The sequence below is a fragment of the Dasypus novemcinctus genome, chromosome 3 (assembly GCF_030445035.2).
Source record: "Dasypus novemcinctus isolate mDasNov1 chromosome 3, mDasNov1.1.hap2, whole genome shotgun sequence".
In the NCBI taxonomy this organism is placed as follows: domain Eukaryota; kingdom Metazoa; phylum Chordata; class Mammalia; order Cingulata; family Dasypodidae; genus Dasypus; species Dasypus novemcinctus.
In genome coordinates this window covers 67912020-67932460 of record NC_080675.1, presented here as the reverse complement: position 1 = coordinate 67932460, position 20441 = coordinate 67912020, and the positions used below count along the sequence as shown (strand labels likewise).

The window sequence follows — 20441 nt, the reverse complement described above, 5'->3', positions numbered from 1 at the left end:
ATTTACATAAAACTCTACTGGAAAAATTGCTTTAACTTGCTACCTAACTAGAATGTCTGATAGCCTTATCAGAAGTGAATTAACATATTGATAATGCTATAAAACTATTTGTTTTAAAATAAAAATTATTCCCATTAATTGAATTTATTTTGATAAAGTTTTGGTTGGTTCAATATTATTCTGTAATAGATAAGTGGTATGTCTCAAGGTCACAATTTTCTATTGTTATATATGTTTTCTTGGATTGAAAAGACTTGGACTGTTACTGATAACCAAATTTAAGACTTACACAATTTTTTTTGAATGCTTTGAGGATTTTCTAAAGGAAATACTGTTAAAATACAAGTTGCTATTAAAAATATATAAGTATTTGAAGAACATGGATATGTTTATATTTTGAGGTAATACTGAATTTAAATGAATATATTAGTTGTACCTGTATTACCTAATATAATATTTTAATATTTAGTATTACCTAATTATTTGATTTTTAATTTCTTAAGTATTATGTATTTGAAATATGGCTCTGAGTTGTAAGATCAATTTTCTTTTTCTCAGAAGAAAATATTGGAAATGCACTAAGATACAACAGTCCAATTATCTTTTCTTATGCAAGAATTTTGTTTTGTTCTTATAGTTAGAATTATCATCTAGTGATGAGAATGAGAATTTTCACAAACATCCACAACTAGAAGACTTCAAGGGTCATAACAGGAATCCCAAAAGAGGTGTCAAAGTCCAAAAGAGACACAGCTACCTAAAGGTAAACTTTTTCTTGTTTCTTAATGTTATATATTTTTTGTTGATGAAGGACATTATAGATACATGGAAGTAGATTTCTTTACTTCTAAGTATTATACATTTTATGTATAGAAAAAGAAAATATTTAAGGTATTTTGACCCCAATTTTGTTTCTTTACTAGATTTAAAATCTCAGGATGTGCTATTTTCATTTTTGTATTTTGAAATTTATCTTTTAGTGTTGCTTTATACTAAATGACTGAATGCAAAAATTTATCTGTATTGAAAATTTATAGTTCAAATTGAAGAAGATGAAAATCTGAGGTTTTAAATGTTTTCCTTTTACAGTTAACATTATTTTTTAATCCCTGTCCAATATTTAAATCCTTAAAAAATATTTTTTAGCACCTTTCCTTCTAGTCAGTCCTTTTGTGGTATATTTTTCCTGGCAAAAATTCATTAGCCTTGAAGACTTAGGAAAATCCATGCTTATTAAGAAACGTGCAACAGGTTGACATGATGTCTTTTATTTTGTTTTATTTATAACAGAAATTTTAAATATGTACGCTGCTTTTTCATTTCCTCTTGCAGTTTTGTTTTTATTATTATTATTATTGAGATCCCTGAGCCAGGGATTGAACCTGGGACCTCGTATGTGGGAAGCCTGCACTCAACCACTGAGCTACATCGGCTCCTCGTTATTTTTGGTTTTAAAAGCATTCAGAAGAAATCCATTTTCCAGAACTATTTCCAATTATGTAGTTAAAATAAATTATTTTATCGAGGATACCATAATATTTTCTAATTTGTCTTAGCATGTAGCTAGGCAGTTTTTAGATGATGAAGCAGAACTTTCCCAAGAAGATATAGAATGTGTTTCATCAGATGAAAATGATGTGTCAGAACATGAACAAGATTCCTCCATACTTAACTTCTTTAATGATGAGACTCAACTTTCACAAGCTGTAAATGGTAAATATTATGATATATATTTTTAATTTTCAGTTCTGTTTTATATGGTTATATTTACTATTTCACCCAGTTTTCCAAGAAACTAGACTTTGATGGGAATTAAATTTGTTATGAGTGAAATTTTTATTTGGTCATTTTCATTCAAATTCGTGAATATTTGCTTTATTTTTTAATATAATTGTTTATAGGCTTCTGCAAATTTGAATATTTCACTCTAGTACAACCAGGCTGGCTTAGTGTCAAATGTTCATTCAACAAATATTTTGTGCTTTTTATGTGCATGGTATATAAAGTGCTTGAGAAAGTTGTATCACTGAATAAAGTGGGTGAACTTCCTGTCCTTTTAAAACTTACATTCTAGTTGAAGGAAGCAGATAATTCATATAACTAAATTATTTGGTGTATTATAAAGAGAAATTTTCATAGAAAAAAAGAGAAAATTGAACCCTAGGAGGATTTGGAGTAGCTGGGGTTGGGGAGTATTAATAGTGAACACACTGCAATTTTAAATAAGGTGATTGGGTTAGGCCTAGACATTTGGTCCAAGACTAGACGGAGATAAGGGGATTAAAAATATTGATTGTTGGGAAGCGGACTTTGCCCAGTGGTTAGTGCATCCATCTACCACATGGGAAGTATGCGGTTCAAACCCCGGACCTCCTTGACCTGTGTGGAGCTGGCCCATGTGCAGTGCTAATGCATGCAAGGAGTACTGTGCCATGCAGGGGTGCCCTAGCGTAGGGGAGCCCCACGTGCAGGGAGTGCACCCCATAAGGAGAGCCGCCCAGCGCGAAAGAAAGTGCAGCCTGCCCAGGAATGGCACTGCACACACGGAGAGCTGACACAACAAGATACACAACAAAAAGAAACACGGATTCCTGTACCGCTGACAACAACAGAAGCAGACAAAGAAAAACACATAGCAGATAGACACAGAGAACAGACAACTGCGGAGGGGGGTGTGGAAGGGGAGAGAAATAAATAAATAAATCTTTAAAAAAAAATGATTGTTCAAACCAACTGAAACATGAAACTAATTTATTAAATTTGCAAAGTCCTTAAAATAGTCTCTCCAAACAGTGCTTGAGCAGATATTACAAACTACATATTAAGAGCAGACGATTCATATTGACTCTAACTGGTATGGTAAAACATTCTGACTGGCTCTTTATTCTGATCTTTCACAGAGATCTTGCCATTTATTCTGCTCTTGCAGTCCCTGATATGATTTAAAACAGCAAAAGTTCTCAAGGTCTGTGATCTTTGACATTAAAGAAGAAAATTTTTCAAGACCAAGTTCTTAGTACTGTGCCCTTGATACTAATATGATTTGCCATATTAAGTTTCTTAGTATATTACCTTAAATGTTCATTAACAGAAGTGGCTTTTTCAGGTTTACAATATAATGTGGTGGAACAATTTGATGCAAAGACAATAGCCATTGCAAAGGCCTTGAGACAGAATGCCCGGCACGCTCAAGGAACAGTAGTGTAACTGGAAATGAGTCAGGGAGACGAGGCGTAGTAAGAAATGGGATCAGAGAGGTAATGGGTGTGCAGATCATGATCTGACATATTTTAATAGAGTCATTCTAGCTTCTATTTTGAGAATAGCCTCCAGAGGAACAAAGATGGAAGAAGAGAAACCAGTTAGGAGACTATTGCAATAACCCAAAGAATGACAGTGGTTTCTACCAAGATGGTAGCAGTGAGATGGTAAGAAAGATTGGATTCTGGATATTTTAGGAAAGAAAAGCTAATAGGATTTTCTGAGGGATTAGAGGGGTAAAAAAAGAGGAGTCAGTGTGTTTGAGTAACAGAAAGAAAGAATTAGAAAAAGCGGAGTCAATGGGCTTGAGTAACAATGACATAGTTGCTATTATCTGTTATGGGAAAGGGTGCAGGTGGAACAGTTTGGATGGAAGAAGGGAAATATGAAATTCCACTTTAGATACAGTGTGTTTGGAATTTATAGGATTAGAAAGCTTTTAAAATAATTGCCTCAAAATTCACATTTATTTGTTCTCCTAAATAATTTCTTCAGTACCCTTTGCTATATTACAAATTTTAAAAATCATAGTCATTTTAAAAAACCTGTGGGCTTCCTTATTTTTTCTTGACTAAAAACTATGAAATATACCCATCATTTGGCTGCTGCTTTTAATATTTCAGCATATGTATTAGTCAGCCAAGGTGGTGCTGATGCAAAATACCAGAAATTGGTTGGTTTTTATAAAGGGTATTTATTTCGAGTAGAAGCCTACAGTTACCAGGCCATAAAACATAGATTACTTCCCTCACCAAAGTCTTTTGCCACATGTTGGAGCCAATATCTGCCAGGGTTCAGGCTTCCTGGGTTCCTCTCTTCCCACGGTTCATTTCTGTCTGGGCTCAGCTCCTCTGTTTTCTCCACAAGGTCAGCTTTAGACTATGAGGCTCTTTAGGCTTTGCCTCTCTCCACAAGGTCAGCTGTAGACTATCAGGTGAACGGCTCAGTCTCTCTCCCTGGGCCTCGATTCTCTCCAGGCTCAGCTGCTCTGCTGCTCTGTGTGCTTACTTCCCAGGCTCCAGCTCAAAACTCCAGCATCAAAACTCATCAAAACTTCAACTAATTCCTCTGCTCTACCATGTAGTTTTATCTATACCAAGGGGGTGGGGACTCAACATCCTACTGATGTGGTCCAATCAAAGCCCTAATCATAATTTAATCACACCCAGGTAAAACCAGTTTACAAACATAATCCAATATCTATTTTTGGAATTCATAAACCTTATTAAACTGCTATAGCATGTTTTTTTTTCTACATGGATTTCTTGTATTTTATTGAATGCTCTCTATAAATTTATGCAGTTCTAAGTGCTTTATGTGCTTTCTATAAGTTTTACTTTTAATGAAAAGGCACCATCCTAATTCCCTCTACCCATTTTAGAGGAAAATAATTGAGCCAAAGAGGGTTTAAATAAATTGCCCATGAGCATGCAGCTAGATGACTTGATTTTTTTTTTTATGAAAGCAAAGCTATTATACTAACTTAGTGTATTTTATTTTTTTTAATATTTATTTTTTATTTATTTCTCTCCCCTTCTCCCCCCTCTCCAGTTGTCTGCTCTCTGTGTTCATTCGCTGTGTGTTCTTCTGTGTCCGCTTGTATTCTTGTCAGCAGCACCAGGAATCTGTATCTTTTTGTTGTGTCATCTTGCTGCATCAGCTCTCCATGTATGCAGCGCTACTCCCGGGCAGGCTGCACTTTTTTCATGTCAGGGGACTCTCCTTATGGGGCGCACTCCTTGCACATGGGACTCCCCTACGTGGGGGACACCCTTGCGTGGCTCGGCACTCCCTGCGCGCATCAGCACTGCGCATGGACCAGCTCACCACATGGGTCAGGAGGCCCTGGGTTTGAACCCTGGACTTCTATGTGGTAGGTGGATGCTCTACCCTTTGAGCTAAATCCTCTTTCCCTTGTGTATTTTAATAACTGATTTTAGACATTTTAAAATCCTCCCTTTGGAGTAAAATAATTTCAAAAGGTTTGAATCCTGTAAATTGTGGGATAGTTCAAGGTTAAATAGATTGCCAGTTTCCATTAAATAATATTGCTATTTCACTGTATTTTCTTACCTAAAATATCCACTGTATTTGTGGATTAGGTCAGAGCTAAGTAGTTTTCCAGTTTCTTTTTAAATGATTTTGATATTTTACTCTATCTTAAATTCTTATTATCTTTACACAGATTCTGAAATGAGGGCTATTTACCTGAAATCTTTGCGCAGTCCTTTGATGAGCAATCGGTACAAACTGGACCATAAGAAACATCACAATGTGAACATTTTCTCACAGGTATTAACTATAGAAATATAATAGAGAATATCCCCATGGTGATGTTGAATTTATTCCTGTTAGTGAAGTCTGTATTTTGTTTCTAAAACTGGACTAATCAGAGCCATTTGGTATAATTTCTGCCAAAAGTCATAAGGTGGACTAAATGAATTCTCAAGATTTCTTTTAGTCCTAATTTGATCATACTATCCTTTCTTTAATTTGAGCTAACTAGAATATACTATTATGTTTTTTTCCAATTAGGAGAATATTTGAAGGAAATGAATAGAGTTTCATCTACCAGTTAAAATTTAAATTCTAACATTTCTCTTGCAAATTTAATTTTTTTCTTAAAAATATTATATTGTAAAAATTATGGATTTTTTTTCATTTATGGATAATTTTTATATTAGTCTTCTTTGTTTAGAAGTTGTTCAGCTTGGTGATATGGTCATTCATATGTCTGTACTTCCACTGTACTTTTTTTTTTTTTTTAGCTTTATTTCTCCACCCTCCCCTCCACCTCCCATTGCCTGCTGTCTGTGTCCATTCCCCGTTCTTTCTTCTGTGTCTGCTTGTCTTCACTTTAGGCAGCACTGAAAAATGATCCTGGGACCTTCTGGAGTGGGAGAGAGTGCTCAATCTCTTGCGCCACCTCTGCTCCCTAGTCTGCTGCATCCCTTATTGTCTCTTCTCTGTGTCTCTTTTTGTTGCATCATCTTGCTGTGTGAGCTCTCCTCTTGAGCCAGCTTACTGCGTGAGCCAGCACTCCTGCATGGGCGAGCATTCCTATGTGGGCGAGCATTCTGCTCAGGTCAGCTTGCCACGTGGGCCAGCACTCCATGTGGGCCAGCTCTCCGCTTGGGCCAGCTTGTCATGCAGACCAGCTTGCCTTCACCAGGCGGCTTCAGGAATTGAACCCTGGATCTCCCATATGGTAGACGGGAGCCCAATCGCTTGAGCCATATCTACTTCCCTCCAGTGTACTTATTATACATTGTTTATTCATTATTGTTTACTTTTTTTGGCTGCCTGCATCAGAATGCTAATTGTTTTTTTTTAATTCATTTTTAAAAAAATATTCCATTAAAAAATATGAGGTCCCCATTTACCCCCACCACCCCCACTCCGCCACTCCCCCCACAGCAACACTCTCCTCCATCATCATGACACATCCATTGCATTTGGTGAGTACATCTCTGGGCATTGCTGCACCTCATGGTCAATGGTCCACATCATAGCCCATACTCTTCCACGTTCCATCCAGTGGGCCATGGGAGGATCTACAATGTCCGGTAATTGTCCCTGCAGCAACACCCAGGACAACTCCAAGTCCCAAAAATGCCTCCACATCTTATCTCTTCCTCCCATTCCCCGTACCCAGCAGCCACCATGGCCACTTTTTCCACACCAGTGCCACATTTTCTGATTACTAACCACAATAGTTCATGAATAGAATATCAGTAAGTCCACTCTAATCCTTACTGTATTCCTCCATCCTGTGGACCTTGAATTGGTAGTGTCCATTCCACATCTATGCTTAGATTCCACATGGATACTGGATGCAATCCTCCTGCTTTCAGTTGTAGGCACTCTTGGCTCCATAGTGTGGTGGTTGACATTCTTCAACTCCATGTTAGCTGTGTGGGGTTAAGTCCAATAAACCAGAGTGTAGGAGCTGAACTCTGTTGAGGCTCAGGACCTGGCTATCATATTGTCAGTCCAGAGATTCAAATCCCCTAGATATATCTTAAACCCCAGCACCAACTACAATTCTGGTAAAGTAACAGGAAAGGCTTGTGAAAAGAGATCACATCTGAGTCCAGCTCCATCAGGCAGAAACATCAACTCCAAAGAAGGGCCAACTGACATGGCAGTGAACTCCATCTGCCATGACCATAAAACTTGTGGGTCTCTTTAGCCCTCAGAAGAACCAATACCTGGGGTTGTATCTGTTTTTATCTGTCTCTGAGACTCTGCTCAGGTGTGCATAAGGGCAATCCTTCTGATAACCTCCAGACTCTTTTTTAGAGACTCATAGCCATATAAACTCATTTGTCCTTTCCATTTCCCCCTTGATTTAGGTCAAAAAGCATTTTTAACTCCTGTTATTATATGTAGACAGGGATATTCTGCTGGTCCACGTTGAACCTTTTCAAGGTCATTTTCTAGTTACGTCATCAGCTGGTACTTGGTAGTGATCCCTCGGCGCCAGGGAGGCTCATCCCTGGGTGTCATGTCCCACGCTGGGGGGAAGGCAGTGCATTTACATGCTGAGTTTGGCTTTGAGACTGGCCACATTTGAGTAATACGGAGGCTGTCAGGAGGGAACTCTTAGGTACTGTGCTGCTCTAGGCCTTATTCTTATTTCAGGTGTATAGGCTCACAAGCATAGTCATTAGTATCAGGGGCTCACTGTTGGACCCTCATTCCTTCCTGGTCCTTGCCGTTGCACCCGGGGGACTGCCGCTGCTCCCCTAGGGACCACGACAGAGCCCCCCTGGCCAGGAACCCAGCACCCACCCAGCTGTTGTTTTTAATTGTTTCCACTATGAATATGTCCAAACATTTCCATGCACCCTGGACACATGCCCTATATAACTCCCTGTCAACCATATGTTCCCTGTCAATAACATCCCATACCAGTATTCCTCCGCTGCCATTGTTGAACCACTCTGTGATCCAAAACTTCCTAAAAAGTGAAGCGCAATATAATACCAGGTTCCCTTACTAGTAAAATGGAATATAGCGATGAGTTTAAATGTTAGATATAGAATGCATATTGATTTGGAAAAATTCTACATCCTATCTTTTTCTTTTCTTTTTCCTAATTAAGCTTCTCTTCACAAGAGTTATAGATTACAGTAATTCATATATATAGAATGTTAATTGTTAAGAGGGTAAATCATTATATTTTTTTATCCCCAAACCTCCTGTTTTCTTTCTTTTTTTTTCAAAGATTTATTTATTTTTTTTATTTATTTCTCCCCTCTTCCCCGCCCTCCCCCCCCACCCCAGTTGTCTGCTCTTTGTGTCCATTAGCTGTGTGTTCTTCTGTGTCCACTTATATTCTGTCAGCGGCACTGGGAATCTGTATTTCTTTTTGTTATGTCATCTTGCTGCGTCACCTCTTCTTGTGTGTGGTGCCACTCCTGGGCAGGCTGCACTTATTTTGTGCTGGGCGACTCTCCTTCTGGGGACTCCCCTATGTGGGGACACCCCTGCATGGCATGGCACTCCTTGCACGCATCAGCACTGCACGTGGGCCAGCTCACCACACAGGAGGCCCTGCTTTTGAACCCTGGACCTCCCATGTGGTAGGCGAATACTCTGTCTGTTGAGCCAAATCCGCTTTCCTCATTTTCTTTCTTAAATAATGCACTCAGTACATATCAGTTGAATGAGGGTCTGAATTGATAAAGTGAAATAAATATTAGTGAAGATATGCATTTGAAAACTATGTTTTTAAATACATGTTGATTTTATAAAAAAAACTTTAAATACTCTAATTTTTTTCTATAGATCCCTGAGCAAGATGAAACCTATTTAGAGGACAGTTTTTGTGTTGATGAGGAAGAGTCTTACAAAAGCCTATCAAGTGATGAAGAAGTATGCATTGATTTTAACTTAATAACTGAAGATAACTCTTCAAATGGAAGTAAAACATACAAAACCCGACGTGCAGTAATGCTAAAACGAATGAAGAGGGAACAAAATTGTGCACTTTCAAAAAAGAAATTATCCAGAATCATTTTATCAGATGATTCAAGTGAGGAGGAAAAAAATATAAAAGATAAAGGAGAACCCAAAATTTTAGTTAACTCAAGTCCTGTTAGCAAGAATGACCAACAGGACCATTGTTTGAATTTTGTGCCGTCTGGGTCTTCCTTGCATTGCAAGGTCTATAAAAAACTAATTGTTAATCCATCACCAAAGCAGAGACAACAGATATCACTTAATCTAAAGGATACCATTTCTGAACCTCAGAGCCATAATAAACTTGTTCCTTCCTCACCATCTTTCACTAATGTTGATTCACAGAAAGACTGTAGAAAATTTCCAACTCCATTAAAGGTAAGGATCAAATGAAATAAAAAGACTTAAATGTGTTTATCAAAAGACTTTTTTTGGTTTTGTCTTCTGGTTTTTTTGTTTTGTTTTAAAAAACTAGATCAAAGAAAAACTAGGGAGTTATGAAAGTCTTCAAACAAGAAAATAGCACACTAAATTATATGGCTAATGCATAAGATGCTTATTAGGTTTTAATTTTTAAAAACTTGCTAATTTTATGAAAAGGATATAGGAAAATGAAGCTTCCTGCAAGGCAAAATTAACAGAAATTTTGTGCTCATAACTGGTTCCCAGATTAACTTTTCTTTTTTGCTCTGAAGGGTTCAGATTTGTAACTTGCTTATCTTTATATTGGGAAGAGGGGGCTGATACCAACTAGTTTCTTTCTTTTAAGTTTCTTTTCTTCATGAGTAGCTTCATCCTGTTTTCTAGTTGCTCCCTATCTTGCTATTGCTGAAAAACTCAGTGAACCCCTGTTATGTTTTTAAGGGTTTATAGTTGCAGTAATTTTGCTAAAATAGAGATTAAAGTCATAATAATAGGAATGCTTTAACTGTAAATATTGATTCATTTTCTTTATTCTCATATAGGAGTGAGATCCAAAGGAAGGAAGGAAAGGTGGGGAGAGAGGAAGGAAAGAGGAAGGAGGAAAGAATGAGAATGGAAGGGAGGAAGGAAGGGAGAAAGGAAAGATGGAAGGAAGGTAGGAAAGAAGGAAAAAAACAAAGATGAAAAAAACAACCTGTCGTCCAAGAGCTGGGGGAAGGTTTCCAACAGTCTTAATATATGTGTAATTGGAATCAAGGAGAATAGAGAATAGGTCAGAAGAAATATTTGAACTGATAATGGGTGAGAGCTTTCTAAAATTAATGAAAAATACTAAAGAAACTTCAACCAACTGACTGCTGAAAAATGAATCTTGAAGGCAACCAGAATAAAAAGACAAATTATGAACAGAATAAAGATAATTATATCTCATCAGATACTAAACCAGAGAAGTAGAACGTGATACCTTTAATGTGCTGAAAGACAAAATACCAACCCTAAATTCTATACTCAGGGAAAACATCTTTCAAAAATAAAGGAGAAATTAAAGATTATTTCTGATCTTTGTGATAATAAAGGTTATCTCTATTAGCAAGATAGAACATTACCATTATTCTGGAATTTTCCTGTGTTTTTTCTCCCAATCATATATCCCTGTCTGTGTGCCAAGAGGTAACCATTATCTTGAATTGTTTCTACTATTCCCTTGTTCTGTATCATTTTAGCATTTATGAACATATCCCTAATAATATTTTAGTTTTACATATTATTTTATATAAATAAAATCATAATGTATTTATATTCATTCTCTAACTTGCTTCTTTGCATGCAGTGTTATGAATTTGAGATTTATTTGTATTGATGTATAACTGGTTCTCATTTATACTGCTTTACAGTATTAGATTTTATGAATATGATACAGTCTCACTAGTTTCTTACAAATTACCATCTGGATTATTTACCCTTTTGGAGTATTTTAAACAATGCTGCTATTGCAAAACATAAGATTCCATTTTAAAATTACCAGATTGACAAAAAAAATTTAAATCTGATAATTGCACCAGTTGTCAAGAGTGGGAATCCAAAGGATGTCTTTATCGAGTGTAATCTGAGACAACCACTTTGAAAAAGCAGTTTGAAAATATCTTATAAAATCATAACTTATAAAGTCGTATGGCGTGTCCCCCAGGAATTCCATGCCTAGATGAGTACTCAACAAATTCCTGAAAATGTCACCAGAAGACATACAGAGGAATGTAACAATGGCAAAAAATTTTATTTCTCACTTTTATATGTATGTTCTGTTTGGTTCTTATTTTAAATACGCTTGTTAATTTTTTATATAGTTATATAGTTCCTTGGTCATATTTTTTAACAGCTCTGTCATTTTGTTAAAAAATATGCTATTTTACATTCTATGTGTTATAATTTTAGTACATAATGTTTCTATAGTCTGATTCTACTGAATTTGTTTCTTTTGACTTTTTATTGGTTTCTCCTATATGGTTTTTTTGTTTTTGTTTTTGTTTTTTTTGTGTGTGGAGATCTCTGTTTTTTGGAATGCTTTCAATGAGAATTCTTTGTGACTGATATTGTATTCCTCTAAAGAGAATATTTGGTCTGGAGACATTACCCATCTGAGGACACCTTATTTTTTATTCATACTCATTTTGTAGTGTTGTTCAATCAGGATCCAAATAAGGTCCACACATTCTTATTAGTTGATATGTCCCTTTTAATCCATTAGTTCTCCTACCCTATCTCTTTTTTAAAAATTTCTTTGTAGACCTTTTATCTCATTGGATTTTTCACAGGCTGTATTTTGCTTTTGCATCCCTGTGGCATTGTTTAAGCTCCTCCTTTATCTTCTGTATTTTTAAAATAAATCATATTTAGAGGCTTAATCATATTCCATGTTTTTGTTTTTAATTTTGCTATTTTGCTTTGCATCATAGTTAGTGGTATATTCTTCCATCAGGAGGTATATAGTACATGGTAGATATCTTTTTGTGATGCTAAAATGTCATTAATGTTCAAAGCTGAGATCCATAAATTCATTACGGGTTTCAAAATGAAGATATTCTAATTTTTTAATCATATCTTTTCTTTTTATAAAGTGGAATGGTTTTATAAAAAGAAACTTTCCCTCATCTGCTATTTAGTTACCTAGTAGTACAATTTGTATAGGAAAGGTGGGATAAATACTTGACTGTCTTTCCTGCCCCTTTTTAAATCATGTTTTAAAACAATGATTTTGTTTATTAGCATCTTCCAGCAGTTTATTTTTTGTTTGTTTTTTGTTTTTTAACATTATGAACCCAAGGATTTAAGCGTATCTGATATAATTCAATATATTATGTTTTGGTATATTTGATGCTCAAATTTTCCCAATCTTGGCCAGTGAAACTCTCAAGGTGACTTCTGAGTGCCTTGACATGACCCTAAAGTCTTTGATAGCTTCTTTGCTACATAGCATCATAAGGTAGGCCAGGCTTATTTGCACATTTACTGTTTCATTCCTGGAAGCAGTCATTGCTCCATTTCTCCACCTTGATTCCTTTTAGGGGGACTGGTATTTGGCAACTGCATTTTGAGTGCTAGGAATGCTCATCGTCTTTGCTAAATGATATAATAAAATATGCCAGACTTATCTTGAATATACCCTACCCTAGACCAGAAAGCAGCTATTTTTCCAAATTGCCCTGATACCTTTTATTAGGAAATGGATTTTGGTGTTCTTTGATACAGGATTGGTTATTGTTTCTAGACCTTTTCAATGGTCAGAGCTAGGAAACATATTTCTCTCTCACACACAAACTCCTTAAAGATAAAATGCATCATGAGTTCATTCCTGGATTTCATATTCTGCAGTACAGGGTTTTCACTTAACCTCTTTAATCTTATATTTGTATCTTTCTCCCATGTCTAGAATCTCATTTCTTAATAATGTAAGTAATAGAATATTACATAACTAATTTGCTTTATCCTGCAAACTACATACAATAGTTTCAAAAAAACAATATCATTATCATCAACAGTGATTTTGAAAATAGTTTAAATTTGTGTGTATGTGTCAGTTCTTTTTGTCTTTTTTTAAAATTAATTTATTTTTAATGTTACATTAAAAAAATATGAAGTCCCTATATACCCCCAACTCCTCACCCCACTCCTCCCATAACCACAACCTTCTCCATCATCATGGGACGTTCATTGCACTTGGTGAATACATCTCTGAGCACTGCTGCACCACATGGTCAGTGGTCCACATTATAGTTTATACTCTCCCCCAGTCCACCCAGTGGGCTATGGGAGGACATACAATGTCCAGTAACTGTCCGTGCAGTACCATCCAGGACACCTCCAAGTCCTGAAAATGCCCCCACATCACATTTCTTCTTCCCATTCCCACCCGCAGCAGCTACCATGTCCACTTTCTCCATCTTAGTGTTACATTTACTTCCACTACTAATCACATTAGTTCTAGAATAGAGTATCAGTAAGTCCACTCTAATCCATACTCTATTCCTCTTTTTGTCTTTAGGTTACGATGTACAGTCAACCTGTAATAGTTCTCTCTGGTTATGCCATTTCTATACACATTAAGGTTAATTTGTTTCATTTTGTATTTTATTTCTAGAGATTCTTTTTTCTTTTAAAGATTTATTTATTTCTCCCCACCCTCTTGTTGTTTTTCACTTGCTGTGTCTGTTCATCTTCCTTGTTATTTAGAGGCCCTGGGAGTCAAATCCTGGACCTCTGATGTTGTGAGGGAGGTGCCTAAGTGCTTGAGGCACCTCCACTCCCTGCTTTGATGTGTCTCTCATTCTCTTTTTCCTCCCCATGTCTCTTGTTGCATCAGCTTGCTGTACCTGCCATGGCGCCCGCTCGCTGTCTTCCTTAGGAGGCACCAGGATCCAAACCAGTGACCTCCCATGTGGTAGCAGGAACCCAGTCTCCTGAGCCACATCTGCTTCCTGAGATTCTTTTCAATTTAATTTTGTTTTGTTATTATGTAACATATTCTAAATTCTAAACAATTCTAAATTTAAACCTATAAAAAATATATTCAAAGAACTTTGCCTTCTAGTATTGTCCCCTTCACCCTGTTCCCTACCTTTTACAAAGGTAATAATTTTAAATATATATGGTTTGTTTTTCCAGTTTTTGAAATATATAATTATATACACATATATTTTTAATTCCCCCATAGGTAAATAGTAGCATGCACTACTTTTCTCTACCTTGCTTTTTTCCCTTAAATATATCATTCCTTAGTAGTATATAGGTTTATATTCCTCATTACTGTTTACAACTGTATTGTCTTTCATTTTGTGGTTATAGTTCATTCAGTAGCTATTTGGGATATTTGTAGATAGTGGATATTTGGGTCGTTTCCAGTTTTTTGTTCTTTTAAATAGCCCTAAAACAAATATCCATAAGTATTTTCATATTTTGCCAGTGAAGCTGTAGGATGGATTTAAGTGGGGTTGCTTCCTAAAAGGGTAAATATATATGTTATGTTGCCAGATATTGCCAACTAGCCTTCCATAGGGGTTGCACTATATTTTTATTCCCATCAGCAATGTATGAGAATGCTGGAGGCTCCCAGAGCCTCATTAACAGAAAATAATGCCAATCGTGAGACGTTGTGCCTCAATAATTTGTTTGTTTTTATTGTATTGTAGCAAAATTGAAAACATCTTTTCATATAGTTAGAGCCATTTGCATTTCTTTTTTGAGAGCAATTTAAATTATTTGTTTCTATGGACCATACAGATATTGTGTATTCTGGCTGCAAACTCACATGACGGTGGCTGGAAGGCCAGTTTGTAGATACAAGCTTGGAAAGAATTCCCTTCCCCACTACCGGTATCAAGGTTGAGGGGTTTTTTTTGGTTGTGTTTTTGTTTTTCCCTTTGTGCTTTTATATAATAGATTTCTTTCTTACTTGCCCTTACACTAAATGTTTAACCTTTTTATCTCAGGGGTTGGAATGTGCAGTGCTGTGTGGGTTTCCTATGCCCAGTGCCTCTGTCAAAAGAGGATCTCATGGTCAACAGGATTTGGCAGATACTTTGCAAAGGAAACCTGGGTTTGTGCTGGGTTAAGTCTCATGATTCTCAATTTCACTTGGCTTATTTTTTTAAAAAAATTTAATTAGAAAAACTGTAGATTTACATAAAAGTCATGTAAAAAATACAGCAGTCCCATATTAACATCCAGAACTCCCCCCTTCCCTTGTTAACACTTTGTATTAGGGTGGTACTTTTGTTATAATTGCTGAAAGAATTTTATAATTGTAGTATTAACTGGAGTCCATAGTTTACATTAGGGTGTATTTTTTTCCCCAATATACCACCCTATTATTAGCACCTTGCATTAGTGTAGTATATTTGTTACAATTCATGAAAGAACATTTTTATAATTGTACTATTAACTATTGTCCTTTGTTTATAATAGGGTTCACTGTGTTGTGCAATCCTGTTTTATCCTTTGATTTTTATTCTGGTAACATATATATGACCTAAAATTTCCCCTTATAAATCCATTTACATATATGCTATTAATTATATGTAGTATTGTACTGTCATTACCATTCATTTCCAAAACTTTACAGTCAACCCAAATAGAAATTCTGTACAAATTAAGCATTAACTCCCCATTCCCTGTCCTCAGTCCAGTGCCTGATAAGCTGTATTTTAGTACTAACTCTATGAGTTTGCTTGTTCTAATTATTTCATGTCAGTGAGATCATACAAAACTTGTCCTTTTGTCTAACTTATGTCACAACATAATGTCATCAAGGTTCATCCATGTTTTCACGTGACCTAGAACTTCATTCTTTCTAAATGCTGAATACTCCATTATATGTATATGTCACATTTTGCTTATCCATTCATTGGCTGATGGGCACTTGTGTCGCTTCCATCTTTTGGCAATCGTCAATTCCTCTATAACCATCAGTGTCCTCACTTTGCTTTTGACCTCTGGATTCCTTTGTCAGCCCAATTATGCACTTAAAAATTTTTTTATAAACATATTATTCATGATTTTAGTTGTTTTCTAGTCTCCTAATTCTTTTTCAGTATTATCTTACCTATTCTCTTTATTCTTTGATATGAACTCTAATCCCAATATTCCTTTTTTGCACGTATTTTCTCTTAAGCTCAACTTTAGACTTTCCCCCATTACTTCATGACCTTCTAGTCTTAGTTATTTGTTAATTATAAATTTGGACATCACCTTCCCAGGGTCCACAGGATGGGGGAATAAAATATGGATTAGAGTGGATTTGCTTGTATTCTACTAAATATTTTTTGAGTCATCATAGTAGTCCCTTTGGTCTTGTTGAAGAATAAAAGCATTATCTCAGTAATGAGAATCAACTTCAGGTGTGAAAAGTTATGGTATTAATATGTATTTAACCTAATTGTGATCATATTTTCCACTTTTTTCAGGTTGGTATTGCTCTGGAGAATTCTAACACTTCAGTGGCATACTGTTCCAATTCAAGACCAAATTTGGCTGAGGCATATACTTCTCTTAGTCTTCCACAAGAAGGAAAAAGAACATATATTCTTGTAGATAGTCGCGAAATCACTTCAGGTTCAGAAATAATTTCTTCCCTAAGAGCAATTCATGGATTAGAAGTAGGGGTTTGTCCTCTTAATGGTTGTGATTACATTGTGAGTAACCGCATGGTGGTGGAAAGGAGGTCTCAATCTGAGATGTTAAATAGTGTGAAGAAAAACAAGCTCATTGACCAGATTCAGCACCTGCAGAGCATGTTTGAAAGAATATGTATGATTGTGGAAAAGGACAGAGAAAAAACAGGTTTGTATTTAAATATGTCTTTTTTTGTAAGGCTGTAAAGGATCTTGACTTATTCAGTTCATTTTACTCCTGTGAGGATATGAGAAGTTCATAAAATATAAATACCTGACTTGTATCATTTCATATTTATATAATGCCATGTTTTTCTTAATTGATGGGTTGAAATGCAGCTTAGAAGGGTAAGAAATTGAAGGCAAGTGGACCAATCAGAACACTTTTTCAGGCACCCCAACAAAGACGAAGCCCTTAAGGCAGCAGTGGAGAGGGGAAGGAGGATTCATATGTTTCGGAGGCAGGATTAGCAGGAGATGGTGGGATGAGTTAAGAATTACTCTGAAGGGATCATCTTCGTGGTTACTGGGGCTGCTGGACAGGGAGGTAGTGATGCACTGGAGAGGGGAATTCAGATTTGTACATAATGAGTTCTTAGTGGTTCACTGAAATGGGTGCCTAGGTTGCATTTGGAAACACAGAATTGGAGCTTCTGAGAATTTTTATGGGTCATATTTAATTGTATGAGGGGCCTCCAATAATAGTGAAAAGAACAAGGGATATAGAATTGTAAGATGTATCAAGTTCTGGTGTCTGTACCTATGTGATCTTGCATTGACTAATCACTTCATCTGAGGGGTTAACTTGTCCTACTCATCTGGTGATGTTATAAGAATTATGCGGGTGAACTTTGCAGGTGAAAGCCATTAATTAAGAATTCAAGAATTATACAATTGTTACATAAAAGTGAGGGCTTTATATTAGCTGATTTCTTGGGTCCTCTAAGAGCTAAAATTCCATAATTTCCTTTTTACCAACACAGTTTTTGTAAAGGAAATAGATTTGGAATAAAGAGGAAAGTAACATGGCAGAAGTCACGGAAAAGATTTTTGGCATAGTCTTTCACAAATCCTATGTAGGTACGATTTGGAAAAGAAAGTGAATGGGAAGAGTAGGGATGTAAATTGATGAGCCAAGGATAATTCAGGCAGAGAATAATGGGGTATACAGGGTATTTGTTGAGTTGATTTTTGGAATACATTAAATACTTTTATAACAGTTCACCCAATATTTAACAAGTACCTTCATCACTGGCTAACACTGAGAAAAGATGGTCTTGGCTTTCAGGAATTAATTATCTAGGAAATAAGCTCTCTTTTGCCTGTTTTCCTTCTCATGTTTATTCTATTTTGAGATACTCATAAGGATATTCTCCCTATTTTCTCTCAGATATTTGAGAATCACTTTAAAACTCTAGCTGTAGGGTTTTTCATATAATTACTATAATGTGACACTAATTTGTTTAATGTTTATCTTTCAATAATTCTACTTAATATTAGTTACTAAGGTTGCATTTCCCTCAATGTGAAATATTCAGGGGACACCTCAAGGATGTTTAGGAGAACAAAGAGCTATGACAGCCTGCTGACTGCCTTAATTGGTGCTGGAATCCGAATTCTTTTCAGTTCCTGCCAAGAAGAAACTGCAGATTTGCTAAAGGAACTGTCTTTAGTGGAACAAAGAAAGAATGTTGGTATTCGTGTTCCAACGGTGGTGAACAGTAGTAGTAAATATGAGGCACTTCAGTTTTATCTAAGTATTCCCAATGTAAGTTATATAACTGCATTAAATATGTGTCACCAATTTTCATCTGTGAGAAAGATGGCTAACAGGTAAGTGTTTTAATATTTAAAAATGGTTACTTCTAAATGATTCTTAGAAGCATTTCATAGGAATTTTAATATTTTCAAAAACTCAAGCAGGGTAGTATCAGTTAAATTATTTCATTCAGTAATGATTGTTTTACCTGCCAACATGTATCAGTCCTTGCATGAAAATGAGGACAGTAATGGGGGGGGGAAGATAGGCATTGCATTGAGGTGCTTCGAGCACCATGGGGAGGATAAGACTGAAAAAACATATATTTGACCTTAAAATCTTACATTTCTGGGCTGTTCGATTCTGTAACTAGTAACAGTTTAAGAATTTCACTAATTTTTGATTATTCTTTTGCTTGAAAAGGAAGATTTTAAGAAATGGATTCATTTTAGTTAAACTAAAGGTCCACATAAAATGTTGAATTATTATTACATATGATTTTAAATAAAGGGAGCAAGTTTTTGTTGCTAAAGACAAAGCAACTGGATAAAATGCTTAGATATGATTTTCTTAAAGATTGTTTTGGTTAGTGTTCTTAAGCAAGGTAAGCATATTAAATTTTATAAAAATCTAAAGTTCTTCTGTAATGTTTAATTTTTCAGCTCACCTCAAGAAATCTCCATGTATGCACAAATAACTCATCAAAAGGCTGAGGAGATCTATAGATATATTCACTATGAATTTGACATGCAGATGTTACCAAGCATTCTTAATCAGGGAGGACTGAAACCTGATGCATGATCAGAATATTCAACATGTGGTTATCAAAGAACTCTCACAACACTAAATGCACTTTAACAGTCATTGTTTTGATTAAAATTATGTAAATAAGAGAATACTTCCTTATCTGTGATACTATTTTACATATTATACATTTTAATTTATGTAGACTATATAAATTATTTAAAAAGAAAACCACTGATGTTCAATATCTTACTAACTAGACTGAAAATTTATTTTTATTGAATAAACAAAGGTTTATTAAAGGTGCTACTGAGGGTAGTTTGAAAAAACTGAAGCTACAGTTAGAGATATATTTTGAAAATTTTCCAAAGACTAAGGTACTTTTTTGTCACCATTAGCATAATAGGTTGTGACTATTACTGCTGCCAACTTAATGGTCATAAACAATTTCCTGTATATAAACTACATTATCTAGAATATTTAAAATGTACTTAATCTAGATACGCTTTGGATAAGGTGTAGTTATGTTGTGAGATAAATGCCCTAGTAACTAGGAAAGTAGAAAATTTAACTATCTTATCTTCCCAAAGGTGTTCCATCTGTTAAAGTACAGTTGAGTCCTACTGATATGAACTCCAAGATACTTTTAACTTCATTGTTGAAATATATTCAAAGTGGTGTATATTGGCTTGAACTTGGAAATCTTTTTAGTATAGATGAGCTAAGTAATATAGATTTTCATTTGACCATTAAATTATGTCTGTGATGCTATTATTATTATTGTAAAATATTTATATGCGAAACATCTGTCACTTCCTTGTAGTCAGACTAGCTAAAGCAGTCTTTAATTATGAAGGTTGTTTGTTTGTTTTTTTTTCATTTAAAAGTCATTTATCTCTTGTTGCCTTATTTCTTCTATTACAGTTCTGGGTAGTTGAACCAACCAACCTTACAGCAGAAGGCTTTTGCCTCACACTAGACCTGGCAGGGACTTCAGAACTCTTCTAATTCAAATTGCTTTATTTTTTCTTTTTCTTTCTTATCAGACAATAAAAATGAGGCCCAGAAACAGGTGAATTATTTAAGACTTAGACTAGCAAATCTAGAACCAGAATCCTGGTACC

General features: G+C 35.5%; 1 protein-coding gene across 1 annotated transcript in view; it reads left to right on the top strand.

Annotated features, from left to right (window-relative positions):
* The window catches only part of FANCM (FA complementation group M), a 71453-nt gene extending 51233 nt beyond the window's left edge, over positions 1 to 20220 (top strand). The window contains exons 17-23 of the mRNA XM_004476469.5: positions 638 to 763; positions 1557 to 1713; positions 5447 to 5553; positions 9055 to 9606; positions 16608 to 16983; positions 18353 to 18647; positions 19236 to 20220. Of these exons, the coding sequence (XP_004476526.2) occupies positions 638 to 763; positions 1557 to 1713; positions 5447 to 5553; positions 9055 to 9606; positions 16608 to 16983; positions 18353 to 18647; positions 19236 to 19374 (1752 nt within the window). The 3' untranslated portion in view covers positions 19375 to 20220. The remainder of the gene's footprint in view (positions 1 to 637; positions 764 to 1556; positions 1714 to 5446; positions 5554 to 9054; positions 9607 to 16607; positions 16984 to 18352; positions 18648 to 19235) is intronic.
* Positions 20221 to 20441: the final 221 nt, after the last annotated feature.